This window comes from Chrysoperla carnea, chromosome 1, assembly GCF_905475395.1.
Source record: "Chrysoperla carnea chromosome 1, inChrCarn1.1, whole genome shotgun sequence".
In the NCBI taxonomy this organism is placed as follows: domain Eukaryota; kingdom Metazoa; phylum Arthropoda; class Insecta; order Neuroptera; family Chrysopidae; genus Chrysoperla; species Chrysoperla carnea.
In genome coordinates, this window is record NC_058337.1 from 134,203,873 (window position 1) to 134,231,766 (window position 27,894).

A 27,894-nucleotide genomic window follows, 5' to 3' on the forward strand; every position below is an offset into this window, starting at 1 on the left:
GTTAATAAAACTTCAATTTCAATTATGTCTTTCTCCATTTTTAAAATATTCTGATACACACGGTATAATGAAATTTTCAAAAACTGCAATACATTGTACAGAGTGGCACAAATATCACGCACACATCTAAATTGAAATAACTTTCTAATACGAAAAATTAAATAACTGGAAAGTTATTATAATTTCAAATGTTTGCGTTGCTTTTGTACCACGCTGTACTTTCAAATTACATTTATTATTATTTATTTTTTAATAAAAGACAGTAATTATATTTATAAAATTTAAGAAAACATCTTGAAGATGTTTTAAAAAAAACAATATTTTAATATAAAATAAATTTCGCACTCTTATTTTTTTAAATAATTTCGTTTTTGGCTAATAATTGTGTCACAATTTACAACAACATAAAACTGCCATAAACGGATAACGGGTAACTTTACTTTAAATGTAAGAATAAATTATTCACTATACTTTTTTAATCTCACATCATCTTTTCAAATTCAAAGATCTTCCACGTATTTCTCTTCGTTTTTCTAGAAACACAATTACTGTGCCATAAGGTACGCCCAGGTTATGTTAGTAACCCTTCAGACTGGTCGCCCTTCGTACCACAATCATTACCCTTGTGATGGGAGAAAATCTCACGCTATTGCTCAAACGCCAAGAGCGAATTTTGTAGCTAATATGTTTTTAGGTTTAGAAAAATACATTAATTCATTTGAAAGAATAGTATATTAAATTTACTTATTAAATGATCTGAAAAGATAATGCCACTTAATATATCATAAAAATTATTAGTTTTCACATTATATTTATCTGTCATCTGTCATTGAAAACACAGTGCATTTACGTAGATGGACGAAGTATAACGAATCCATCCGAATTAACATTTTTTTAAACCGACTTTACTGAAGTGAAGCTCTCACATCTGTTCATATTTTTATTTTTTTTTAAATTTTCAAGTGAGGAAAAAAACTGTTTAAAATAAGCGCGAAAGAATCTTTCTACGCAATCGTTCTGAAAGGTTAAAGTCTATAATATCAACCCATTTTCGAAGAATAAACGGTTCCAAATTTAATATTAGGTCTTTGGATTTGAAAACAAGCATCATCACTTTTCATACGTAATTTGTAAAGCTAAAGATTGACGTAATATGCAAAAGTACGTGGTATTTTTACTAATAGACTGGGTCTCTCTCCCTAACTCAATAATTCTTGAACCGTTAATTATGCAAATATTTTTTTCAAAAAGTGAACTTTAAGAAAATAAAAGTTTTTTAAAATTAAAGTACTGCTCTCTCGGAGATTTCGAATGTCTTCTGCGCTTGCGTCATTCATATAATTCCGTCTTCTTATTATAGACGAGGCTTTATAAAATAAATAAAAAAACATAGAATTCAAAGGTAAAGGTTTATATTTGTAAAAAAAAACATGTTATAAAACAGCCTTTTACTTTTTTTTTATGTACCGCTAACTTTAGGTCCAACAATTTGTTTTTCATAAATTTTCCGTAAATAGAATTTTAAACTTTTAAAAGAGAAGAAATAAGTAAATTTAACAAATCTTAATATTAAATATAAATCGGCACTAGTCAAAATGTATTAGCAAAACGAAATGTTAGCAACTTTTTTAATTTAAGTAACAAAATTATAGTAAATTTAGAAAGAAATTTCAGGGTAAGGTCAGAAATAAAAATTTAAAAAAACAAATATATCTTGCCATCTAGAGGATTTTTTTTTATCTTCCCAGGAAAAAGGCTAATTCAAATTCAAATTGTTATTTTTCAAAGTAAAGATGAATCCAAATTATTTGAGTTGGCTAGAATTGAGGGATTTGTTTCAATTTTTAAAAACCTTACGCTGAAATTAATCTCAATATATAATTAAAACCTTTTTATATATTGTGATAAAAAACATAAATGTTTTTAAGTACAATTCGTATGGATTATAAACATTTTTAATTTATTTTCTTTTTTTTAATTTGATAAGGCTGTTAAAAGAGAAAAAATTTAGTTTGCACTTTGTTTGCACATAAAAAACAATATTCCCCCCGTTAAAGAAAAGATGTATATGATATTATTTACCAAAAATAAATAAAACGTGTATTTGTTGTAGTCGATTTAGAATTAAGTGCCATCAATTTAGTGAAATTTTTTTAGATTTTAGTACGTTTCAATTCGTAAACATATCAAAAAAATACACGATGATATGTATGCGATTCCATATAAATACCTATCTACTATTTAGATCAGTCATTAGAGTAATAACAAATATTAAAAAACTGCCAACCATCTAAATACTTTAAGTATATTCATTTTGTTACACCCTGTATATTATATTCATGGTGCAGCAGAATTATTTGTATAAATTATTTATGTAAACAAATTTTTTTTAAATGTCAAACGTCTAAATACTCTTAGTATAAAGAGACTTTGTTGCTAAGAAAGATTCTATTCAGCGATATAAAAAAGAACTATATATGTTAGCGAACTATAGATACAGTATGCCGCATTTAGGATGAAGACATCCTCATATTTTCGTTATTTATAGGAATATCGATTTTAATTTTGCACATTTGTACAGGGTAATGGGTCACATTCCAAAATCTGAACTTTAAAACTCAGCTGCTACTACAAATTGACAAATAGGGCCGATTCTTATATTTTTCCTAGCGTCAGAGATGGTTAGAGATATCCAAACAAAATTATTTAAAAAAGTTGCTTGAAATAGTTTTTTTTATACTCATATATCCATTTTCAATACCAAATTCGCATTTCTAATTTTTTCATTATATTGGTTCACACTCGATAATTATTACAAGTTTATCGAAATATTTGAATACATAACTCTATTAAATTATCAATTAGTGCAGTTTTTACATTCCATAAGCACACAAGTTATAAAATTAAAAAATAAACTTTTATAACTAGTGTGCTATAGATTGTAAAAACTGGACAAATTGATAATTTAATAATGTTATATATTCAAATACTTTAATAAACTTGTAATAATTAAAAAGAAAATTAAAAATGCAAATTTTGTCATAAAAATCGGTATATGGGTATAAAAAAAATAATCTAAGCAACTTTTTCTATTGGTTTTTATTTCGATATTTTATAAATCTCTAACGCTAGGCAAAATATTAAGAATTAGTCCTATTTTTCAATTTGAAGTAGGCTGAGTTTAAAGTTTTAATTTCGGTTTTGTATCTTAAAAAATGTCACCCATGCCTGTATGACTGTGGAAAATTTCAAATCAATAATCCTATAAATAACGAAAATATAAGAGTGTCTTTATCTTAAATGCAACACACTGTATGATAACAATAAAAAATCATCTGAGTCTAACAATTATAGTTTAGATTTTTTTTTACTCGTGACGCAGACATCTTACCGTTAAAATTCCAATACCATTTTAAATTATCAAATAGTATATGCAGTTGATAATATTCGTACTATGTTACCAAACCTCCGCACGATCGTATAATTATGGACGTATGGAGTATAAACAAATTTCTAATGATTGATCTTGTTTGTTTATAATTTTTGATGTTAATAAAAGAACACAATATTAAATTACCAAAACTGGGCCAAAGTATATTCTATTCGTGTTAATATAAAATAGTTACCAATATATTATATTATTATTATTTTTTAAATACAAAAATATTATTATTATTATTATTATTAATATAAACATACGATATTAATATGCTGTGAAATAAAATTTTTTTATATTGTCATATTATATTATATATATATGTACCTATCAAAATAAAAAAACAAATTTTTAAATACTCAATTCATTAGTTTTTCATTTATCCGCTTAGGTCTACGACTATGCTGTGTATCTTTTTTTCCTCATTCCAAATATTACTCTGGCTTCCTTTCGACATATTGTAATTAAGTACAAATTAAAAAAAAAAAACATCTCGATATATTTAGTAGTTTCTGTTAGATGATCTCTCAAATACGAAGCATCTTGTGATATTATAAAAAAAGGTAAATGCACCCTATTCTCAAAGAGCGTCTAAATAAGAATTGCGTCTTTTAACTTTTAATTTTTGAAATTATACTTATTTTGGCGCGTTATGAAAAAATTATGATAGTGAATTTTTATGATGAGCGCACACAGGGTTACGCGAAAATTACATGTTGAAGCTAGCTACAATTTTTTAACACCATGAACTTAGTCAATAAACAATGTGTCACAATAGACTAGGATAGATAGATGACAGATGATAAGTTGTCAATGAACACAAATTTACACAATAGATAAGCTTTTACCCAAGAACATGTATATTTAGGAAAACTAATATGCCGAGCTATAAGCGTCCGTGGCTGTATTTAAGGCGCCTATGTGGGCAAAAGACAGCCTGATGCGCAGTACTTAGTATGCAACGACCACATATTTAAAATACTATATTGACAGCAGAGTGAAAAGTATGGGCGAAAACATAGTGGATTTTTTGACAGGACAATATCGATTTAACTATCATCTTTATAATTTGAGCATCTCAAATTATCTCACTAGTAGTATAAACGACGAAATTCAGAGCTGTCTCTGGCCTCGACAGAATTCTGTAGCTTCATTTGTTTATAATAGCACCTTTCACCTGGAAATGCTCTTACCCCCATGGGACGAGTTGTTCTCAATGAGGCCTCAAACGACGTTTAGGAGTCAGGGATCCGTACGCCAATGCGAAATCTCTTTTGTTGTTATTATATTATTATTTTTGTAGTTTAAAACGTACTCTCACTCGAGGAAAAATGTCAAATATAGGTACCGTCAGTAAAATGGCGTCTACAAACACCACTGATTGAAGTTTATGCAGAGTGTTTTGAATGCAGCTAACAATAGATATATTTCATTACTAAAAATTAAAGTTGTTTAAGCCCTAAGCCCTACTTTACGAATAGATTTTAAAAGAATTGTTTAAATAAAATAAGCTGTCACTTACACAATCGTTGCGCCTGAAACTCTCGAACGTTTAAATCATGAAGCATATAGGCAGGAGAACGATCGCTATAGAAAATATTGTCCCCGAAATATGGATAAAATAAGTGAGGCGCTGCGATCAATACGTAGTATCAATAAAAGCGGGCTGTTGTGCGCTAATTTCAAATGATATATCAATTTGTACATTATGATAACAACAACAGCTAACTTCGCAGATACTACTTCTTGATGACAGTGCGGCTGGTGGCTTAAAAATGAACTCTAATTTCTACAAATTTTTAGGGACAGGTACGCTAATGCTTTAGTACATAGCGATCTTTCTCCTGTTCTATAACCTTCATGGTTTAAATCTAGAATTAATAATTTCAGCGCATGTAAATAAAAATATTTTGAAAGTCTATGGTGGCAATATCCAACCGAATAGCAAAAAAAAAAGTAATTGTTCGGGAGACTTTTTTTTTTAAATATATAATTATAAATTTTTTAAATTTCATAATTTTAACAATGTATGTACTTATATTTTAGTTAAAAATTTCTACAGCAAAAAAAAATCAATAGATAGGGAAATTTAATATATATTAAATTAGTTTTCAAACATGTCATAACCTGAAATGTATATTAATAAATTTATGGAAAAGTGATGAAAATTCCTTTATTTTTTTGTAAAATATTTTTAATGTATATATGTGTAAATTAGTAGCATTTAAAGAAAATGAATCAAAACCAAATTGATAAGTAAGTCGCCAAGTATATTTTTATACATGAAAATTCTTTTGAAAAATATTTTCAGAATATAACCTCCCAGTATTTTTATGAAGTCCTTATTTAAATTTTTATTTTACCATTTATTTTCGAGCAAATTATTAGTAATTCATAGTTTTTTTTAAAAAAAATTGAAAACTTGAAAAAAAATTTGTTATGCAATTTTGGACTGAACAAAACTCCACATGTTTTTTTTTTTGCAATTTTTAATTCAGAGATGGAGAAGAAACGAACACAACGAGCTCAGATGATCAAATTCAAAATGAAGAAATTACAAACGAAACAAGTCCTTTGCCACCAAGTTTATTCCCATCACCCCCCGATATAACATTCAATTGGGTTGATATTGGAGACGAATTTAACGAATGTTGTAAGGATTTAGCTTTAGGTGAATTATTACATGATGACTCGTTTGGATTATTTGAAGCAATGTCAGCGATTGAAATGATGGATCCAAAAATGGATGCTGGTCTGTTATGTAATCGGGGTGATCGTAAAGTCTTAAATTTTGACCAATCTGTTGAGGTTTGTGTTTTTATTTTTGGTAAAACTTTAATATAGCGACATGCCATTTTTTAAAATTCTGATTAGTGCGCTGTAGTAGGGGAGCCCAAGAGGGGATTTTTGTAGTAACTCGAGTGCGTCAGATTAAGTTATGGGGGGTTCCTTGACCCTTCCTCAGTACCTCCACCAAATATTAGCCTTAAATATGGGATGTCTCGCGTAGGGCAGACGGTCAGATTAGTCAAAACAAACTTGCGATACTTGAATTAACTCGAGAGCGTCAGATTAATATATGGTGGGTTAATTACATGCTAAACAAACTTTAACAAACTTTGAAAGCCTCCCATTTCTTTGCGACTCGCTTAAATCGTCAGATTATTGGAATGTACATTTTTTAGCATGTAACTAACCCACCATATCTTAATCTGACGCACTCGGGTTAATTCAAATATCGCAATTTTGTTTTTACTAATCTGATCCTCTGACCTATGCGCTTCCCCCCTTATTTAGGGCTGCTATTTGGTGGAGGTACTAAGGAAGGTCCAAAGAACCCCCCATATCTTAATCTGACGCGCTCGAGTTACTACAAAAATCCCCTCTTGGGCTTCCCTAATACTGTTGCTGATTTGACCAAACAACGTCCCGTCTTGATACTGCTATATTACCTTAAGAGAAGTTTATTTTATTAAATTTTGTTTCAATTTTTGTTTTTTTGAAGGCTGGAGTATTAAAATTAAATAAATTTAAAGATGCTGAACTAATTGGAATTATTGATGCAACATTTTCATGTTTCGTTTCGTGGTTAGAAGGACATTCATTAGCACAAACTGTTTTTACAAATTTATATATGCATAAACCATTCGAAATTAAAAATCGTAATCTAAAAATTTTTTGTATTACTATGCATAGAATTTTGGAGCTTGTTGGTAATTTTATTCAAAGGTTGGTATCATTACACATCGGACAGTTATTTCAGTATGGTTGAAAATTTTTTAAAGCCTAGTTGCCAGGAATTTCTCTCTTAGAAGACATAGAAAATTTTCAATTTCGTTGCGAGTTTCAGATTTATGAATATTAAGATATTTAATAATAATAATTCATAAAAGAAGTCTCTAGCACATGGACCAAGAGAAAAGAAATAGTAGGATTCGACCGAGGCTAGAAGCCACGCAGAAAGCTCATAGCTTCTAAGCCTGGATTTTTCCCAAGATTTATGGAATAAAGATTTCGAACTCAAACAATCTAAACCAGATGCCCTGCAGGTTTCTCGAGATGCAAATAACATGTATGGAGGTTTCATCGTCCTCCATGCAGGCCCTAAAACTGGGATCATCAAACATTCCCATGTTATAAATTTGGTCGTTCAATCGACAATATCCTGTCAAGAGTTCCACCACTCTCAATTGTGTTCTGGTGAATTGCAGCCGAGCACAATCGAATTTCTTACACAGTTTGGTGTATTGCATACCTTGCGCAAAGACTCAGTAATCAATATTGGCTTCTCGTAGCCATTCCTTGATTCGATAATTTACGGAGTATATTGCTATGGGAATGACGGACTCAGGTGAAAGGGGTGTTTGAGACGACCTCTCTCGTGCCAACGAATTCGCTGCTTCATTCTCTTTAACGTTGAAGTGCTCCGATACCCAAATCAGTCTGAGATCATTAAGGGCGATATTTAAATTAGAAAATCGAATGCGTTTGACATTTTGAAAACTGCAATGCCTAAGATGTCAGAAAATGGGTATTTCATTTTTCCAATCGTTGAATAAATTTTTTTTTTTTACATTTTTTTATTCGTTTGTCTCCTTATTTTAAAATTGTGGCAAATAAAAACTTTCTAGGTCCCCCTGAAAGTGAAATCCCCCGGCTATGAAAATTTGTGCAGCTAAAATATGTTGCTAAACACGACTTTGGACATAATCTATTGAATTTTTGACCATTCTGATTTGACAAAATTATAAATCTTCTGAAAATTGAATTTAATTTTTTTGTTTTACTTTTCAAGTGCTGGTGTTTTCGAAGAAGAAGATTTTCAAACACCAATGTGTAGATATTGTATACCAAATATATCCGAACAACGAGTAATTGGTATGTTAAAAGAGGCGGAGGATGAACTTTATAGGCGTACCAAATTAAAATTTCAAACAACTGTTAAATCTCAATATTATGCAAATGTAAGATTTTTTGAGAAAACACTTTTGTAATATAAAAGTCTGGGACCAGGTGCAGTATTTGATAATCTTTTCAGAGCGACTGGAAATTTGAGACTGTCAAGATCGTGCCCAAGCCATTTTTTCTCTATGAAAATTTCTCTTTTCTTTTCATGAGATACAAAATTAATTTAAAAAACGACACAGGCGGGTTTTTCTTTGTAGCTCTCTTCAAATTGAACCGATTTTCTTGAACATAGCTAAAAATATTCTCCATTAAATTACCTTTTAAACAAAACAAAAAAAAATCAAAATCGATTCATCGGCTTAGGAGCTACGATGCCACAAACAGACACACATAGCGGCTAAACTTAAATCTATAACATACCACTTTTTTGCGTTGGGGATAAAAAATCATTTTCAGCAATTAAAAAAAACGAGAATTTTTGAACGTATCTTTACTTTCCAAAGCTAAGATATCACTTTTAGATGTGTGTGCGTGTGCGTTCATAGGCATTTTTTCGTCCATAATTTCTAGCAAATGAAAGTAATAATATTCTCTAAAGTTGTTGAAAAGACTAACAAATGCTAGGCATAGAAGAATTTTCTAGGCTACTTATAAAAACTAGGCACAACTTTGACAAAAGCGTATCAAATTTTCAGACGTTCTGAAAAGACTCTCAAAAACTGGATGCCTGACTTTTCGACAATTCTAATTAAATTTTGAATGTTTCGTATAGCCTGATCCTGCGTTAGCAGTATACGCACGGCTAAAAGCAGTTCGATTATTTTTTACATTATTAACTGTTTTGGGACAAATGCGGAAGCAAAAGAGTGAAGAAAGTGTCCCGGAATGTATAAAAACTGTTGGTTATATAAATGAATTAATAACAGTTATACAAAATTCTATTGAATTTGGTAAGTTTGTAATTTATTTTTTAATTTTGTATGAAAAAAGAAACCTAGTATCGTTTTTAATAAAACTATAAATTTATTCAATTTATCTTTTTAGGTAGTAAACATACATCACTGGGTTTTGAACCTTTAGTAAATCAACGACTGTTACCACCAACGTTTCCAAGATACACTAAAATCAAACCAAGTGATCAAGCCTATAAATATTTAGAAGAATTTTTAGAACGTGTACGTTATATAGTCAAAGTACAAAATCAAACCGCCTTCCATTCTGCAGTGGTAAGATCTAGAATTAAAAATGTATTCATTTTTTAAACTTAGTGATCTCTAAGAGTACCGTTTTCGGACACAAGCACACATCTCGGTCATTTCCTCACAATCATTATCAACTCAGGTCCGGTTTTACTATGCATAACTTCCTGATCTGAGTCTGTACTAGAGCTAAATAGCGATCAAATAATAATAATATATAAGAGGCATACCGCAAGTGGGTTCTTAGCACCTGTACCAAGGGATCCACTGTGCCCTCCTTTAGAACAACCTGTCATTCGAAGGCGAGACATCTCTAGGTAAGACATGCAAAAACCACATAACTTCTCTATCGGGATTTCTCACAAGATTGATAGATCTTAGGTTTCGGACCAAAACAGACCCTACAAGTGAGATCTTCAAAGATCCCCATGTTATGAAGGTGGTAGTTCAATCGACAGTGTCTTGTTAAGAGTCCCACCACTCTTCTCAACTGTGTCCTGGTTAGTTTCAGGCGAGCACAGTTGAATGACTTAGCTGTGGTTATATACCCGTTTAAATTGTCATATGCCCTGCACAAATTCCTAGTAATGATGTTGTAGCCATTGCTTGATTCGGTAAATTACGTAGCATTTTGTTCCGGGAATGACAGGCTAAGGTAAAAGAGGCGTTTGAGACGACTCTCGTGCCAACAAGTCCGCTGCTTCATCCACTTTAAAACCAGAACGGCTCGGTACCCACATCAGACTGACGTTATTCAGTACCATCAGTGATAAAAATGTATTTTAAAAATTTTCGTTTTTTTAGGATTTTTTTATTGAATTTAGTCGTACACGACCATGCGTACTATCACGATCAATTTTACAAACATTATATTTTGGTAATAGTTCGGTTGCACATTGTGGCAGTCCGAATACAATTGTTTTAACTAATATTTTATTTGTTGATGTTTTACGAGATGCGTGTAAAAATTTTATTGCGCCACCATCACTTACCACTAAACAGACCACATTTTCTAATGTTCATGTAAGTAAAAAAAAAAAGTTAAAAAAGCTTAAACTAATTTAATTAAATTGAATCTAATTTTTTAATTTATATGAAATTTGTTTTAGGTGGAAAGAGCATTTTTACAAGGACGTGAATGTGTAAATAGTTTCTTTTTACATTGTATTAGACCATTTACGAATATGATAAAATTATATGGACATAATCATGCCAGACAACGTGACAAACTAGCTCATTTACTTGAAGATTTAGCTGCTTTACAAGATGAGGTAAGTTCATCTACTTTTATTTTACTTACTTTCGTGGTGGTTTCGAAACACACTATTTAATAACGTGTGTAGCCACCTTAAGGTTGCTATGAAGAAAATTCTATCTAATGACAGGCTTTCCAAAAATTGGCAGCAATTATTCACAAAATAGGGAAATTCTAGCCAAAATTTTAAGTCATTTTTGTTTTTGGTTTTCGTGAAGAACGATGTTAAAGTTAACAGTTTAAAACGGGTTATTACAATGTATTTCAGGGAAACGAAGGTAAACACACTAATTTAAGATTCAAAACTCAAGATCCAGAAATGACAGCTTCACTAACAACTAACACAGCATTTATCAAAGGCAAGAACACATATATTAAGGGCGTAAAACTGGAGCGGAGAGGGTAGCAGGAAAAAATGCGCGCTATCTGTGTGAGTCGGTCATTGCGTACTTTATTCTGTGCATCAGGTTGTCTTTTGTTTTCAATCAATTGAATAATTTCAATTGTTTCCAAAGTACGCAACGACCAATGACTAGACCTCGCCCAGATAGGCGTTTTAAATTCAGCGACGGGCGCTTATAGTTCGGCATAATAGGTTTCATGTTCTTAATATATATGTTTTTGATTAAAGGTTTATAAAAAACTGCATCCATTTACAGAACGTATGTTGAAGATATGTCATTGTATTGTCAACAAATAATTTTGTTTAAAATAATTGAACTTTTTACGAAATTAAAATTTTCAAATACTTTTTTTGAGTTTTGTTATTATAAACTAATCGTAAAATGTCACAACATAAACATTTCAATGTTGTCAGACTTTATACGTCAAAATGCAACCTTTTTAAAATTCGTAAAAGTTTCGTCAGTAGAAATACTAGAAGAAAAGTTAGTAGAAATACTAGGCCAGGTCACCTAGATCTATACCAAATTGATATTGATTAACTTAAAAAAAGACCATATAAACACTTGATTTCTTATTATGTTTTTCAGGCTGAACGTGTCGATGCATTTTTACATAATCAATATTTAACGTTAAAGATTGGCCGACCACATTTAGCATGTTTCGTAACATGGGTCTTGTATCATACGTTACAAGTGATGATCATGTATTTGTTGGCTGGTTTTGAATTAGAATTGTATAGTACTCATGAATACTATTATATTTATTGGTATATGTATGAATTCTTATACGGTTGGCTAATATCAGCATTGAATCGTGCTGAGAACTTTATGTCATACAGTAGTTCTGATAATGATACGAGTAAAACACGTGCTAATAAAAAGGTTAAAACAAAAAAGAAAAAGAATGCTAATACGAAACCATATGAACGTGAAGTATTGTATTATCAGGCTTTACAGAATATGTGTGGTGGATATTATAAGGTAAGCAATTTATTGTTGGATTTTAAAATTATTATCACAGTGCAGTGGCGTAGCTCGTATTGGAGGAACCCTGTCTCAAAATTAGTTGGGGGCCCAAATAAAGGGTAAAGATTTCTCACAAAAGAAACAAAATGCTCGTATTAAATTAAAACAAATATTTATTGATTATAATTAACCACTTCCTCCTAAAAATTAAGCTCTAGTCAAACAATTCAAATTAAATATACACTTTTCTTGCCTTTTTTTCGGCAAATTGATTTATTAAATCATCTATTGCTTACACACGTTAGGGGCCTCTGTAGCCTGGGGACCCCGTATCATTGACACGATGGTATCATTGCTACGCCCCTGTCAGTGGAGTATTTATACCAAATTTTCGGACAAAATATAATGTATTGATGTTTATGCTCAGAATTTATTAAAAAGATTATTTAGATGCAAAAGCACCTTTTATTTGGCAATAGTAAAAAAATAAGTTACAAATTTTCACTGGAAAACTGCTTAAGCTATCTTAATCTCTATCCTTATCTTAGTCTTAAAAGAAAAGGCGCAAGTTCAAAATATTTTACCGGACAAAAAAGGGAACATAAACAAAAAGCTTTGAGTTTGATAAATTTATTAGAAAAAACATTACTTTTTTTAACAGCAAATATGAATCACAAATCTCTGAAAATGCGCATGCAGGGTTTTTTTGCGGCGAGAAATCGATCTAGTTTTATTTTTAGAATTTGTTTTATTCGTGTTTTCAGGAAAAACTGAACCAAACTGAAAATGTGACATCTATTGACGAGTACTATTATTATTTTTAATTGGGAGGCGCTAACTGCCTTACCGACACTGTTGTTAGGTAACACACTTATAACACGAAGGGGTTTTATTGGAGAAAAATTGATTTAGCTAAGTTTCATTTTAAGAAAACGTCGTTTTCTCTCGGAAACGGTCTAGCGAGGTTTCATTTAAAATAAATATCGAGCAAAGTTCGATCATCCAGGTAGTCAGGTCATCCAAATTTTGTCATGGTATCAAGTCTAGTTTAACATTTTTATGGGTAATATATCCAATTCGTCATCGGAATTATCCCCTATTTATGTATTTTATAAAGGACAAATTATATAACAAATAAAATTTGTTACTTTACAGGGTTTATTTGGATTACGCTATGATGGTTTTATGAAATTACCGTGCAATGAATTTAGTCGTGAATCAATACGATTTGAACATCGTTTTGCACCATTTCGTGCATTAGTAACACCACCACCGGTTTCGTATAAGGAATTTTTAGATTCAACGCATGTATTATGTGCAAATGCAAATGGTGAGGCACAGAATAAAAATATTTATAGGTTTGCAGCCGAGCATTTTTTACAAGCACGAATCGCATTAGAAAATATTGGATCTCTTGATAAAGAGGTAAGCTACGCAAAATAAATCAATCAAATTAAACATTGAACGCTGTAAATTTCGATTTTTGCCCCAATTTCCTAGATCAGTTTTTTGTATTTTTAAAATACGTATTTTCGACTACCAAGTAGTCATCATCAGTAAGAATTAGCAAAGAGTAATATTCACTAGCTAATTCTTACTGATGATGACTACTTGGTAGTCGAAAATACGTATTTTAAAAATACAAAAAACTGATCTAGGAAATTGGGGCAAAAATCGAAATTTATTTCGACATATCCTAGAGTTCTCATTTATTATCTTCGATAATATTGATATTGAACGCTGTATCAAATCAGGTATTTTTGTTTGTATTCCGACCTCAATAGTCGGCCAGGTCATTCTTAAAAATTAAAAAAAAACTCAAAACTTTTGACATTATTTCAGCCGTTGTTGATTTTATCTCGGAATAGGCTGGTTTTTTTTATCAACGATTGTGGATTCACTTTTAGAGTTAAATTTGCAACAATTTGAAGTCAGAACTGTTTTTCTAGGACTGATATTTTCGGAGTTACAGGTTTTCAAAATTTACCGTGTAAATTGAAAATCCACAGATGGCATTCCAGGCGACGGTGCCGTCTAAATATTCTTTAAAACTCTCCTGGCAACTCAAAAGACGACGTCTTGGACCAACTAGGTCCACCAAAAGGAGCAAAGTTTGGTTTAGATCATTTTCAGTACCATTCAAGTTTCTGAAGATCTAGTATTTTCTTGGAAACTTTCTCAGTTGCCTCTTTTATGGTCTCAGACTCTTCACTCAACCAAGAGAACCAATTTAAAAAAAGGAAGAATTTTTCCAAAAAAATACTAGGTTTTCAGAAACTTGAATGGTATTTAAAAATGATCCAAACAAAACTTTGCCTTCTTTGATGAATCTGGTTGGCCTAAAACGTCGTCTTTTGAGATGTCGAGAGGGAATATCCAGACGAGCACTGACAATTCTTCGTTTACTTCTTCGTCTGGCATGTAATCTGTCAATTAGTAATCGTGAAAAATCGTCCAAATTTTGAAAAGCTGTTTTTTCGAAACTATCGATCCTATAAAAACCGTTTTGACCTCAAATTGTTGCAAATTTAACTTACTTTAAAAATAAATCTTTGATGAAAAACCAATCCTTCGGAGACAAAACCGACAAAAATTGAAATAAGGTCAAAATTTTTGAGTTATTTTTTTATTTTTAAGAATGACCCGATCGTTTGCCCTAATCGAAAACTTGGATTTACACTCTTCATGTTTAATTAGACTGAATTAAAAGTCAAACATAAAAATTAAATACATTAAAAGATTTTATAACTTTTTTTTTTTTAGGTTTCTGGATTGTTAAAAGTTGTTAAATGGAATTTTGTTGTATTTAAAATTTTGGCTGGTGGTCATAAAACCGATATAAAAACACTACCAGATTTTGATTTCACCGAACATAGATTATTTCCTTTAATTAAAATTCAAATGTCATGAATTCAAAATAACAAATTGCAATTGTGTAAATATAATTTGTTAGAATCATTATATATTTTCGATTTTGTTTTCTCGTGGCAAATTATCTATGATTATCGTTATCAAATAACAACTACTCTCTCTTGTGGAACTGATTTTAAATTATTTATTTGCGAACATTGCGTGTGGAAAAAATGAAGTAATTAAATAAATAAATGTATATAAAAATAAACAAACAATATTTATACATCAGTTCAGTTCAGCTTTTTGGATGAACTCTAAAAGCAGTACAAACTACAAAGAATAGCTACGGAATTTAGGAACTATGTCAGTAATTAATAGAAAATGTTTTTATTTAAGTAAATTAAAACTAATTGTTGTATGTATGTGTTATAAATAAATAAAGCTATCAACTAATAACCATTCTTATGTTTTTTTACTAGCTCGATCCGTAAGGAATTCCGTAGTGCGGTACGTATGGCTAATCCGTGGCTGTTGCTTAAAATATTATTAGGAATACATATTTTAAAAATAGATTTATTTGAAACATATTCTCCTAATAAACATTACTCTTAAGACGCTCTGTAATTTACCGAATCAAAGAATGGCTACGACAAGCTCTTGATTACTGAGACTCTGCGCAGGGCATATGACAGTTGAGAAGGGTGGTGAGACTTCTGGCAGGACACTGTCGATTGAACTATCATCTTCACAATATGGGGATCTCTAATTATCCTACTTGTAGAGTCTGCAGTGAGCTTGATCAAGACCAATGAAAAAAACAAAAGACACAAAGTAACAAATACCTTGTCTAATTCTATTATGATGACAGAGACTATTTACCGATATATTCTCTTTATGATTACGTCTAGATTATGTAAATCTTGGTAGAACTAGACAAGGTATGCTCGATGTAGGACGAGTTTTGGCTCAGTAGGTGCATGTACCCAGTCGACGCCATTTTAGCTTTTTCCCGCTTCCTGATTCAAATGTTGTAAAAACCATGAATACGTTTGTGTGAAAAATAGTTCCTGACAATGAATTAATAATTAATGATTAATGAACTTTTTCCGCCTCAGATTTTTTCAATTTTTAATATGTAAACAAAACATTGACCAATTTGACAGCTCAAATGGAATAGTGAAGGCGCTGAGTGCCTACAAAAGATTCTTAAACTAGAACAAATTTTAAATTTTCTCATAATTATGTGAGATTTTCTTTCGCTGAGAGTTCGCTATCGACTGATAATGGGCTGGAAAAATGAAACTTAATACTTACGATTGTGCTAGTTTCGTTGCTATTTCATAAAACGTATTATTATGTGCATAACATTAAAATATATACTCATACCTTTAAAATGAGTACCTTAAAGTAAAAAAATATTATTTATTGGCCAATCTACGGCCGTTTCAAACCCAGCGCTTCTCGCTGATCTTATGCATTATCATTTTTGTTTACAATTTTAATCATGTCTCCGGTTCTATTGGTCCTATCAAAACGAATAAAAAATAAATATTTGCTTTTACATGTTTGAATAAAATAATATTTGTATACTAAATTTTCAATAACTTAGGAGCTATGGCCGTATAAACAATTTATTTGTTTATAACTTATTTCCCCCCACTTTGAGCTATGAGCAAGCTGAAAATTCAGATTCAGCGGTCAAAATACGTCGATACAAAATACAATACACTCCTTGTTCGGTAGGTCATGTAAATATATACAAAATATACTCAGCGCCTACACTATAAATCAATAAGTAATATGGCGCTGACTGGGTACCGTGCAAGTGAGTGAGAGAATGTCCCCATCCTACTCCTACCTACAAAAGAGCATACCTTGTCTAGTTCTACCAAGATGTAAATGTAGCTGCTGGTCTACATTTAATAAGTTTGTGGGTATCATTATATTCTGTTCTATTTACAGACTTATATACATGTCAAATTTTCAATGCATCGAAATTGTTTATATTATTAATTAAACTTTGACGAAAATGGATTTCTATTTTCTAGTGTTGACAGTGAAAGCAAGTGTAAGGACTAATAAGATCCATTAAATGTTTATTGAACACGATATATTAAAATGTCAGAAAACTCATCAATACGAACGATAGATATTAAAAATGGAAACAGAAATTAAAATTGAATTGAATACATCAACTGAAGAAAATAATGCATATTTATTAAATACTGAGAACATTAAAATTGAACATGAATTACAGATGTTACAGACCGAATTAATAATCAAAGATGAAAACATTGATGATATCGAACAAAATTTTATTTGTGTTTTTTGTAATAAAAAATTTACAGATTACTCAAAATTAGCTAGACATAAAAAAATCCATACGAGAAAAAAACCTTATGTGTGCGATATTTGTGATAAGAAATTTACAACACGTAAATATTTAGTTGTTCATACACGAATTCATACAGGGAAAAAATCTCGTGATAGAAAATTCGTTTGTGTTGAAAGTGAAAAATTAGTGTGCGGTGTTTGCGATAAGAAATTCAATCACAAAGGAAGTTTAATTGCACATCAACGAATCCATAGCGGAGAAAAACCATTTCAGTGTAATATTTGTGATAAAACTTTCGGCCACAAAACAACTCTAATTAGACACCAACACGTTCATACAAAAGAAAGACCTTATGCATGCGATCTCTGCGATAAGAAATTTTCCTCCCAACAATATTTAGTTTTTCATAAACAAATGCATGCGGGAAAAACTATTGAATGTGATGTTTGTAATAAGAAATTCACCCTCGAAGCAAGTTTAATTCAACATAAGCGAATTCATACAGGAGAAAAACCATTTGTTTGTGATATTTGTGATGAAAAATTTATTCAACGAACAAGTTTAAATAGACACAAACAAATTCATACAGGAGAAAAACCTTTTGGATGCGATATGTGTAATAAAAAATTCAAAGAAAAAAACGCTTTAACCGGCCACAAACGACGAAGCCATTTTGGAGAAAAACCTTTTACGTGTGATATTTGTGATAAAGGATTCACTCAGAGGACAAGCCTAACTAAACATAAATTAATTCATGGAGAAAAATCTTTCCGATGTGATATTTGTAATAAAAATTTTATCAGTCGAAGTGATTTAGCTAAACATAAACAAATTCATACAGAAGGGAAATTTTTTGAGAGTGATATTGGTGATGAATTATACAATCAAAATAAAAGTCAAGATCAATTAATTCAAACAGGAGAAACACCTTTTTTAAATAATGGGTGTGAAACAGAAGAAAGACTTTATTCAAGGGATGTTTGTGAAACAGAAGAAAGACTCAGCTTAAGGGAAGTTTGTGAAACAGAAGAAAGACTAAGCTTAAGGGAAGTTTGTGAAACAGAAGAAAGACTTTATTCAAGGGAAGTTTGTGAAACAGAAGAAAGACTTTATTCAAGGGATGTTTGTGAAACAGAAGAAAGACTTTATTCAAGGGATGTTTGTGAAACAGAAGAAAGACTTTATTCAAGGGAAGTTTGTGAAACAGAAGAAAGACTTTTTTCAAGGGATGTTTGTGAAACAGAAGAAAGACTTTATTCAAGGGATGTTTGTGAAACAGAAGAAAGACTTTATTCAAGGGATGTTTGTGAAACAGAAGAAAAACTTATTTCAATTAATGCTTGTGATAAAAATTTTAACAACGAAAGCGATTTAGATAAAAAGAAACAAATTAATACGAGAAAATTTGTATGCATTGTTTGTAACAAAAAATTTATCAACAAGACATGTTTAATTCGACATTATAAACGATCTCATTCAAACGAAAAACCTTTTGGATGTGATATTTGTGGTAAGAAATTTACCACACGTAAATATTTAGTTGTTCATACACGAATTCATACAGGGAAAAAATCTCGTGATGGAAAATTCGTTTGTGTTGTTTGTAATCGAAAATTTACTGATAAAGCAAGTTTCTTTGTACATAAACAAAATCATACTAGAGAAAAGCCATTTTCATGTGATATTTGTAAAAAGAAATTTTTCACGCGTCATTATTTAGTTATTCATAAACGAATTCACACTGGAGTAGAGAATTTTGTATGTGATGTTTGTGATAAAAAATTCATTCTTGAAAGAACTTTAATTGTACACAAACGAATCCATACTGGAGAAAAACCTCTTGCATGTGATGTTTGTGATGAAAAATTCAACCATGTGACAAGTTTAGCTCGACACAAACAAATTCATACAGGAAGAAATTTTAAATGTAATATTTGTAACAAAAAATTCACCGATAAAGCCGCTTTAATTGGACATAAACGAACTCATACTGGGGAAAAACCATTCTTGTGTGATTTCTGTGATAAAACATTCACACAAAGCACAAGTCTAGCTAGACATAAATTAAATCATACCGGAGAAAAATCTTTTGGTTGTGATGTTTGTGATAAGAAATTTTACAACAGAACCGATTTAAATAAACATAAACAAATTCATACAGGAAAAAAATTTGTATGCGAAATTTGTGATAAAAACTTCACCCAGAAATCAACCTTGATTGCACATCAACGAATCCATAACGGAGAAAAACCATTTCAGTGTCATATTTGTGATAAAAGTTTCGGTCACAAAACAACTCTCATTAGACACCAACACGTTCATACAAAAGAAAGACCTTATGCATGCGATCTTTGTGATAAGAAATTTTCCTCAAAGCAATATTTAGTTTTTCATAAACATATTCATGACGGAAAAACCATGGAATGTGATGTTTGTAATAAGAAATTCATCTTAAAAGCAAGTTTAATTGCACACAAACGAATTCATACTGGGGAAAAACCTTTTGTGTGTGATATTTGTGATGAAAAATTTAATCAACGAACAAGTTTAAATAGACACAAACAAATTCATACAGGAAGAAAATCTTTTGCCTGTAATGTTTCTGATAGAAAATTTACCCAAAATTCAAGTCTAACTAGGCATAAACAAGATCATGAAGAAAAACATTTTGAATGTTTTATTTGCAGTCAAACATTTTCCGAGAAAGAAAATTTGATTAAACATGAAAGAATTCATACTCAAGAAAAACTTAATTTTTGTGTAATACAAGAAAAATCTTTATCAAATAATTTACTCGAAACAGAACAGAAATCTCTTTCAAGTGATGTTTGTGAAACCGAAGAAAATCCTTCAAGTGATAAAAATTGTATTAACCTAAGTGAAAAATTTGTGTGTGGTGTTTGCGATAAGAAATTCAATCACAAAGGAAGTTTAATTGCTCATCAACGACTCCATAAGAAAAGAAAATCTTTCGAATGTGAACTTTGTAGTAAAATATTCCGTCAAAAAATCGGTCTAACTAGACATAAACAAGTTCATACAGGTGAAAGACCTTATGCATGTGATCTCTGTAATAAGAAATTTTCCTCCCAACAATATTTAGTTTTTCATAAACACATGCATGATGGAAAAACTATTAAATGTGATGTTTGTAATAAAAAATTCACCCTCGAAGCAAGTTTAATTCAACATAAGCGAATTCATACAGGAGAAAAACCATTTGTTTGTGATATTTGTGATGAAAAATTTATTCAACGAACAAGTTTAAATAGACACAAACAAATTCATACAGGAGAAAAACCTTTTGGATGCGATATGTGTAATAAAAAATTCAAAGAAAAAAACGCTTTAACCGGCCACAAACGACGAAGCCATTTTGGGGAAAAACCTTTTACGTGTGATATTTGTGATAAAGTATTCACTCAGAGGACAAGCCTAACTAAACATAAATTGATTCATGGAGAAAAATCTTTCCGATGTGATATTTGTAATAAAACTTTTATCAGTCGAAGTGATTTAGCTAAACATAAACAAATTCATACAGAAGAGTTTTAGTCAGTCCGCAATCACAAAAACTATAATTTTTCTGATTGCGAATTGACTAGACTCCCCCTCCTACAATGGGGACGATATTACTGAAATCAGTTCATAGTTGAAACATGCGCTACATCTTTGGCGCTTTATTGAGGTTTTAATAAGAACGCGAAATATGCTTCCGATTAGCGCGATGTTGGCTAATACTCAAGAAATTTTCAACCTTTCAGAAATGACTCACTAAAATTAATTGTACCCAAACACACACAAAGGTTTTCAAGATTAGGGAGTTCGATATTCAAGTGAATCGATGACATACGTACTAATTTAAATAATACAAACTCTTCGAGAGTGTCTGTATTTAGCGTAATAATAACTTGAGAAGAAAAGTCTCTGGATCGAATCACAGAAATTTTGAGTGAAACTAGACTATTTGAAATTTTTCCCACGTAAAAGGTTTTTATGTGATTGACTAGATAGTAATTGGGCTTTTGCAATAATAATTATAACAATTTTTTGAAATTTAACATTTATTTTCAAAAAAAAAAACCTCGAAAAACAGAGATTGTAAAAATATGTATTAACAAATTCTTTTTAAATATAATTAAAATTAAAAATAAATTTTGTAAAAATGGGTAATCCTTAAATATTTCGAACGTACCTTCAAACAGAACCTACAAATATTCGTAAAAAAACATTATCCCCAATTCATTTCAATAAAAAAAAAAAATTTCCATAATTAAAAAATACAATTTAGTTCGATTTAAATCTTAATTGAAATTAATTGAAAACTTGAAATCGAAATGAATCGAAGTTTTGGATTAATTTTTAATAAGATTGAATCAAAAATTTTCATTTGCATTAAAATGAATCGAATTTCTTAAACAAAGATCTCGTTTGATCTCACAAAAAAAAAATCACATTGATTACCAGGTTGAGGAACTAATCAGGATGCGAAATTTGGGGTTATATACGTTCCAAAAACCTATGGTACGTGTGGAAAAAATAACATAACACATTACTGTAATTATTACTACCTTGGCTAGATTTCACTGGAATACATTCTAGAATTTCGAAATGTTTATTCAATACTGTTGAACAAAAATACTTTGTTTTTACGTAATTTCAACACTGAAGAAGTTCAAAATAGAGAAGAGCCTAAATGGTCAAGCGGTCTAAGGCGCTAGTGTTAGCTGCATTAAAATTACTACGCACATTGTGAAAATTTAATTTTTCCTTATCCACGGCCGAAATGAAACATTCTGCTTATATTTGGAGGCAGAAAGGACATACTTTCGGTCGAAAATAAAGAACAATAGTATATTACACTACAAGGGCAGAAAGTATAAGATACTACACTGCGCGATATAATCATGGAGCGCAGTTCAGGGTGAACCTTGTAGTGTAATATACTATTTTTACATTTGTGCATTATTTTTGTTCAGCAGTATACGAAGTTTAAAATGGTATTTTGCAATGAAAAATCAAAATTTTCGTATTTAAATAGTTTGCGAAATATACAGGGACTTGCTAAAATTTCGTACAAGAGCAAAGCGATAAAGAGATGAAATTCTAAACATAAAGTTGATTGCAGTTTTTAGATCCGATGTGTTATTAATGAAAAACAGCTTCCTTCATCAACCCGCTGCGCACAAAAGTGGGGGGGGAGAGGGGAGGAGCCATTGAAAATCTCTCCACTTAAGTTATGTTCATAGCTATTTTTAATTAAGGTAATTGGGACATCTATAGATTGCGATGAGTTTGATTTTTTATTGGAAAACATCATATTAAGTAAAATATAAATAATTATTGTGAATATTACGAAACGAATTTTAACATAATTATGAAGACTCAAAAACTAAAACACTAATAAATTGGATCGAAAGCGTTTTTGTTGCAAAATTTTCAATACTAATACTAAATATAAGAGCTAAAAAAATATATATAATATGTAAAAAAAAAACAAAAAGAACAAATGGTTTTAATACTCCATGCCATTTGATGTCTTCTTTTGGATACCAGTTAATTCCTTAATTTTATCCAGGTAATATTTATTAACCACTACATGATTTATAGGTTCAGCTGCAAATGCTACTGTTTTCATACGATTTTCATCCTAAAATGTAGAAAAAAAAAAACTCGTGAACAATCATTAAAGCCTTATTTTCCCCTTATTTGATTTTTTTTTTGAAATGATATTGTTTTTTCATGATTTTAAAAATATGTAATATCTTCATAAAGTATTGCACTGGCACTGACTCAATTCACATATAAATTTTTCAACCTCTCTAATAACAGTTAAAAATTTCCAGCTAAATAAACTTAAAAGTGCAGTATTAAACTTACATTGTAGGTATCCATTCTTGAGCGACATCTGAACATGAATTTAGAGAAATTTTTAGTTGCAATATATTCTGTAGCTTCCTTTTTATCATTATTCAACCATTCGCCCATTTCTTGAGATGTTTTTCCTAAAATTTTCTCGGCTTCACTTGCAAAAACAGTCATCCAACTTTCACCTGTATGATCGGCAACATTCATCTAAAATACATATGTTTTGCATTATAAATTAAACAGAAGGTAGGGAAATAATCGCACATCAACACAATTCGGAAAAAAATGTTACGTTATATTGATCCTCCTTTTTTTAGATCCTTTTTATTTAAAAAAGCTGCACTAGCTTCCTAGATAAGATCAACAAATCAGAGCCTGTTTGTAGCTTAAGCAATTATTTTGATCGAAGAATTGAACAGGAAAATGATTGTAAATATTATGAAGAAATAAAGGGAGCTCTTGTGCGACAGCTCAGAGAACTTGGTGATAAATTCTTCGCCGGGATTTCTCCCTGGATTGATAAATTCAATGTTTCGGAACCAAACATTCTAAACCTGACGTCCTGCATGTTTCAGCAGGTGCAAATTACATGTATGGAGGTTTTATCGTCCTCCTTACAGGCCCTACAAGTGCGATCATCAGAGATACCATGTTCTGAAAGAGGTAGTTCAATTCCTGCCTAGAGCCCCACCACAGTTGTGGTTATATACACAGTTTGGCCTGTCGCATGTCCAGCGCAAAATCCCAATAATCAAAATGGGTTTGGTTTGAGATGACTCCTCTCGACCAAAGAGTCGACTTCTTAATTCCCTTTAACGCCATATTTGTAAAGAAAAATATAGACTTGACAATGACTACGGGGTAAGAGAAAACGAACCAGATATGGAAGAGAAAATAGAATAAGAGCAGTTGAGGATATCTTTTTTAAGCATAGAAAGTCTTAATTACTTTCTTATCGTGTTTGGTGTCACTTTTATCACAAATTCTAATTATTAATCCTTAATACTTACACTGACTAAAAGCCGATATTGGAAATCATTGTATTCTTTACCACATTTATCGCAACGATAGGAATCATCACCCATTTCAAGTAATTTCTTATTACATCCTTCAGCCGGACATGATTTATAAACAGCACGATCGGATTTAATTAACATGATTGTACCAATATTTGAAAATGATAAACTGTCGGTGACATGTTTCGCTTTAACCTCCCTGAACGTCATCAATGGTGAATTAGTTGATTGATAACCATCGCCTGTTGTACTTCTACCAGATATATTCGTAACATTGTCCAATTTAGAACCTTCGTTGTCATACCAACCACGTAATTTATATGCTTCTGGTATATCGGGATTAATACGTATTGGTGAACTCATTCCTGATATACTTTTTGAGCCCATAAATTCATTGATTTTAGCACCTTTTATAGCGATTACAGGCTGTGAGCTGCCATCAAAATCTTCTGCTTCTTTGCCCCATAATGTTAAATTAATCTAAAAATTACAAATCAAATAATTTAGAATGGAAACTTCCAAAAATTGTTTCCCTAATGCCACCCTTAAAAAATAGTTATCAATAGGGAATACAAGGGAATTATAATTTTAGGAAATCAATCCCAGATTCAGATAATTTATTAAAATTCCTATCTTTGACATTAAAAATTATTACCGAACATTGTGATTCATCAACCAATTGAATTTCTCGCTTGATCAAAGCTTTACCAGCTCTAGAATTAAAATGCACGCATTCACCTGCTTCTTTGCAAACTCCAATCACATCTGTGAAATACAAAAATAAAATTAAAAATAATTTTAAAAATAATAAACAAATATGATACATGCTCCCCTTTCAGTATTTTACTTACCAACAATAGAATTTGGCTCCAAGGTAGCAATCGCTTTAATCGGTACAAATTTAAAGGATACAGTTGGAACGTTTGTAGTCTCATGACATTCAACGATTTCTGTGTCACGATTTAATGTAATTTCGTAATCATTTTTCAATGTTGAATATTGTTTATTGGCGAGTTTGATTTGACCTCCAGTTATGTAATAAATTCGATCGGTCTGTAAGAAATAATCAGGATTTAAGAAGTTTTATCAAATTTGTTTGGTAACTTAGAGAAAAACCAAGAGCCTAACACATTTACTTCCAAAAGTAACAAAAATATGATTTAGTTTAAAATTAATTTAAAAGAACACATAAAGGCCTCATAGTTGCCCAGAAATCAATTTTTTAAGGTCTACCAAAATGAAAGTTGTGACATAATTCTCGGATTTCTGAAAACGACTTAGAAAAAAAATGGCTTCAAACAAACCTGAATCATATCATAAAATTTATCCACTTCATCCCGAAATCCTGTAATTCTTATCTCACCAGTTTCATCACACACATCCATACTGAATAATTTACCCTCTCCTTTAGAATTTGACCAGGTTCGTATGCTACTTTTGTTCATAACACGAACTTTTAATACCCATCTGAAAAAATAAAAATCAAATTAAGCAAAATTTTTATCAAAAAACATTCATAATAAACTCGATTCTTACTTGGAGTTGTAAGGACTGAGAGCTTCAATTGGATGGCACATATTTGGATTAAATGTTGAATTGCTGGTTGTATTCATTGAAGTTTGCATTGATGTGTTACTAGCCGGTTTATTTGGACTTTTATCCCAAGTATTTGATGCATTTCCATTAGTTTTTTCAGATAATAATTTTGAACTATTTGCTTTATCAGCTTCAGCAATTATTTCGGCCGTTAAATTCATTGGATTCCCTAATTTCATACCAATATCTTCACCTTTAGCCAAAATGTCAAGCTCCAAAATTAAAAGAACTCGTCGACTACAAATAAATGAAATGATATTAGTTTTTTAAAAGATTCTTTCAATTATCCAGTCAAATTAGTCCATAAAATATAAGTAAGGTTACAAAAATTCCCATAGAGCTAAAAATTGGTATGAATGTTCAGAATACTATTATACACGAATTGTGAAAAGTCCCCATCAATCCCCCTTGTGCAAAAAATTTTATTGAGGGGAGAAGTTTGCAAAAATAGGCTTTTCGCGTTTTTCAGCAAAACGCACAGCAAAAATAGTTTAGACAAAATTATAGATAATCCGATTCTCTACAAAAAGTGTCTCAGTCTCTACACCTTTTTTCATAAGTATTACCATTTTCGTATGTGGGATATTGAACTATACATAGAAACATAGTGGAACAAACTCATACGTTTCGAGGAGAATCAAGTGTTGCATGGAAAGTGTGTTGATAGGAGTAGCCATCGCAACATAATAAATAAATTAATTAATTGAAATGAACTTGTATTTTGTTCATAAAATAAAATTGAATTGTGAAATGAATAAGTAGTTTCATTTACCAAATTCTACATCGTGATATAACGGTTCAAAGAATTGAACAAATTATTTTTTTCGTAATACATTTTTGAACCATTATACGAGTAAAAATATGAGGACTTATTTTTGATGAATCAGCTTCTTCTTTTTAACGCTGTCTTTTCACAACATAAATGCTACTCTTTCGAGTATAAAATTTTTTCGACACTGCACATGAATTTTTACAGATGTCTGGTCTTTCAGTTACTCCGAAAATTCACCACCTCTTTCAATACTTACGAATAGTATTTTGTGGAGTATGAGAACTTTGAAACGAGGCAGGTATACGAGCATCACCACGCTGACAATTGAATGGAAGACAGATGTTACTCAGGCCATGCTACTAAATAAAAATAGGAACGAAGCTCTTGACGTTGATTTATATTCTACAAATTTTATAATTTGTATGTATAAGATATAGGGACTCGTATTTTTACTCGTAAAACGGTTAAAAAATGTATATAAACGTGCATGTTACGAGTAAAATAATTTTTTCAATTCTTTGAACCGCTATATCACAAAAATGGCAGCACTTATGAAAAAAGTGCACAGACACATTTTGTAGCAAATTGAATGATCTACAATTGTCTGAACTATTTTTGTCCCCTTCCCCCTCAATAAAATTGTTTGCACAAGGGGGATTGATGGGGACTTTTCACAATTTATTTATAATAGAATTCTAAACATTCATACCAATTTTTAGCTCTATAGGAATTTTTAACCTTCAAAGTGTAATTTGACTGGATAAAAAGTGAAATTTTGTACGTACTTATCATTCTTGCCATTACTTTGAATTTTAGTAGTAATATATCTTTTAACAACAATAACCGCATTATTTGTTAAGCTTCCATCGGCCACTAAATCGGTGACTTGACTTGCAAGCATTGCAAAATTAATCATGTATCTACCATCAGATAGTAATAATCGATATCGATCAGGGTTACTATCATTCTTTTGAATTTTTTTGCAGTATAATACTTGGACAACAGGATTCTCAACCTGATCACCTCTCATTATTTTCTGATTAGAGAAAAACGTTCATTTTATATTATTTCGTTTAAATTTATTTACAAAAATTTGTACTTACCATTAATATACCATCTGTAAGCTTTATATTCGACATTTTTAAATCTTATGATTTATTTTATTTAATAAGAAAAATACTTTTTCAACACTTTTCTTCCCGCCTTCAACAGTAAAATGTCATGAGGATTAAAGTTTATACACAAATACGGCGGGTATTAACATGTTGCGCAATAAATATAATTTT

At 30.8% G+C, this 27,894-nt stretch overlaps 3 protein-coding genes across 3 annotated transcripts; 2 read left to right on the plus strand and 1 right to left on the minus strand.

The window, feature by feature from the left end:
- Positions 1-5,556: 5,556 nt before the first annotated feature.
- On the plus strand, positions 5,557-15,405 carry LOC123296674 (N-alpha-acetyltransferase 35, NatC auxiliary subunit). Its single transcript, XM_044878257.1, has 11 exons — positions 5,557-5,692; positions 5,935-6,244; positions 6,942-7,165; positions 8,232-8,400; positions 9,117-9,294; positions 9,389-9,570; positions 10,348-10,566; positions 10,653-10,814; positions 11,791-12,183; positions 13,324-13,593; positions 14,932-15,405. The coding sequence occupies exons 1-11, from the start codon at positions 5,670-5,672 to the stop codon at positions 15,076-15,078; spliced, it is 2,277 nt and encodes a 758-aa protein (XP_044734192.1). The 5' UTR covers positions 5,557-5,669; the 3' UTR covers positions 15,079-15,405.
- Positions 15,406-17,179: 1,774 nt separating this feature from the next.
- Positions 17,180-20,072, plus strand: LOC123295204 (zinc finger protein 845-like). Its single transcript, XM_044876457.1, has 5 exons — positions 17,180-17,342; positions 17,385-18,370; positions 18,420-18,658; positions 19,153-19,949; positions 20,044-20,072. Exons 1-5 carry the CDS (start codon positions 17,180-17,182, stop codon positions 20,070-20,072), a joined length of 2,214 nt encoding a protein of 737 aa, XP_044732392.1.
- Positions 20,073-21,651: 1,579 nt separating this feature from the next.
- LOC123305254 (replication protein A 70 kDa DNA-binding subunit) lies at positions 21,652-27,847 on the minus strand. Its single transcript, XM_044886918.1, has 9 exons — positions 27,712-27,847; positions 27,394-27,644; positions 25,777-26,073; positions 25,545-25,707; positions 25,092-25,293; positions 24,896-25,005; positions 24,235-24,720; positions 23,237-23,431; positions 21,652-23,006 (listed from the first exon to the last, which is right to left on the minus strand). Exons 1-9 carry the CDS (start codon positions 27,745-27,747, stop codon positions 22,872-22,874), a joined length of 1,875 nt encoding a protein of 624 aa, XP_044742853.1. The 5' UTR covers positions 27,748-27,847; the 3' UTR covers positions 21,652-22,871.
- Between the last annotated feature and the right edge of the window lie 47 nt (positions 27,848-27,894).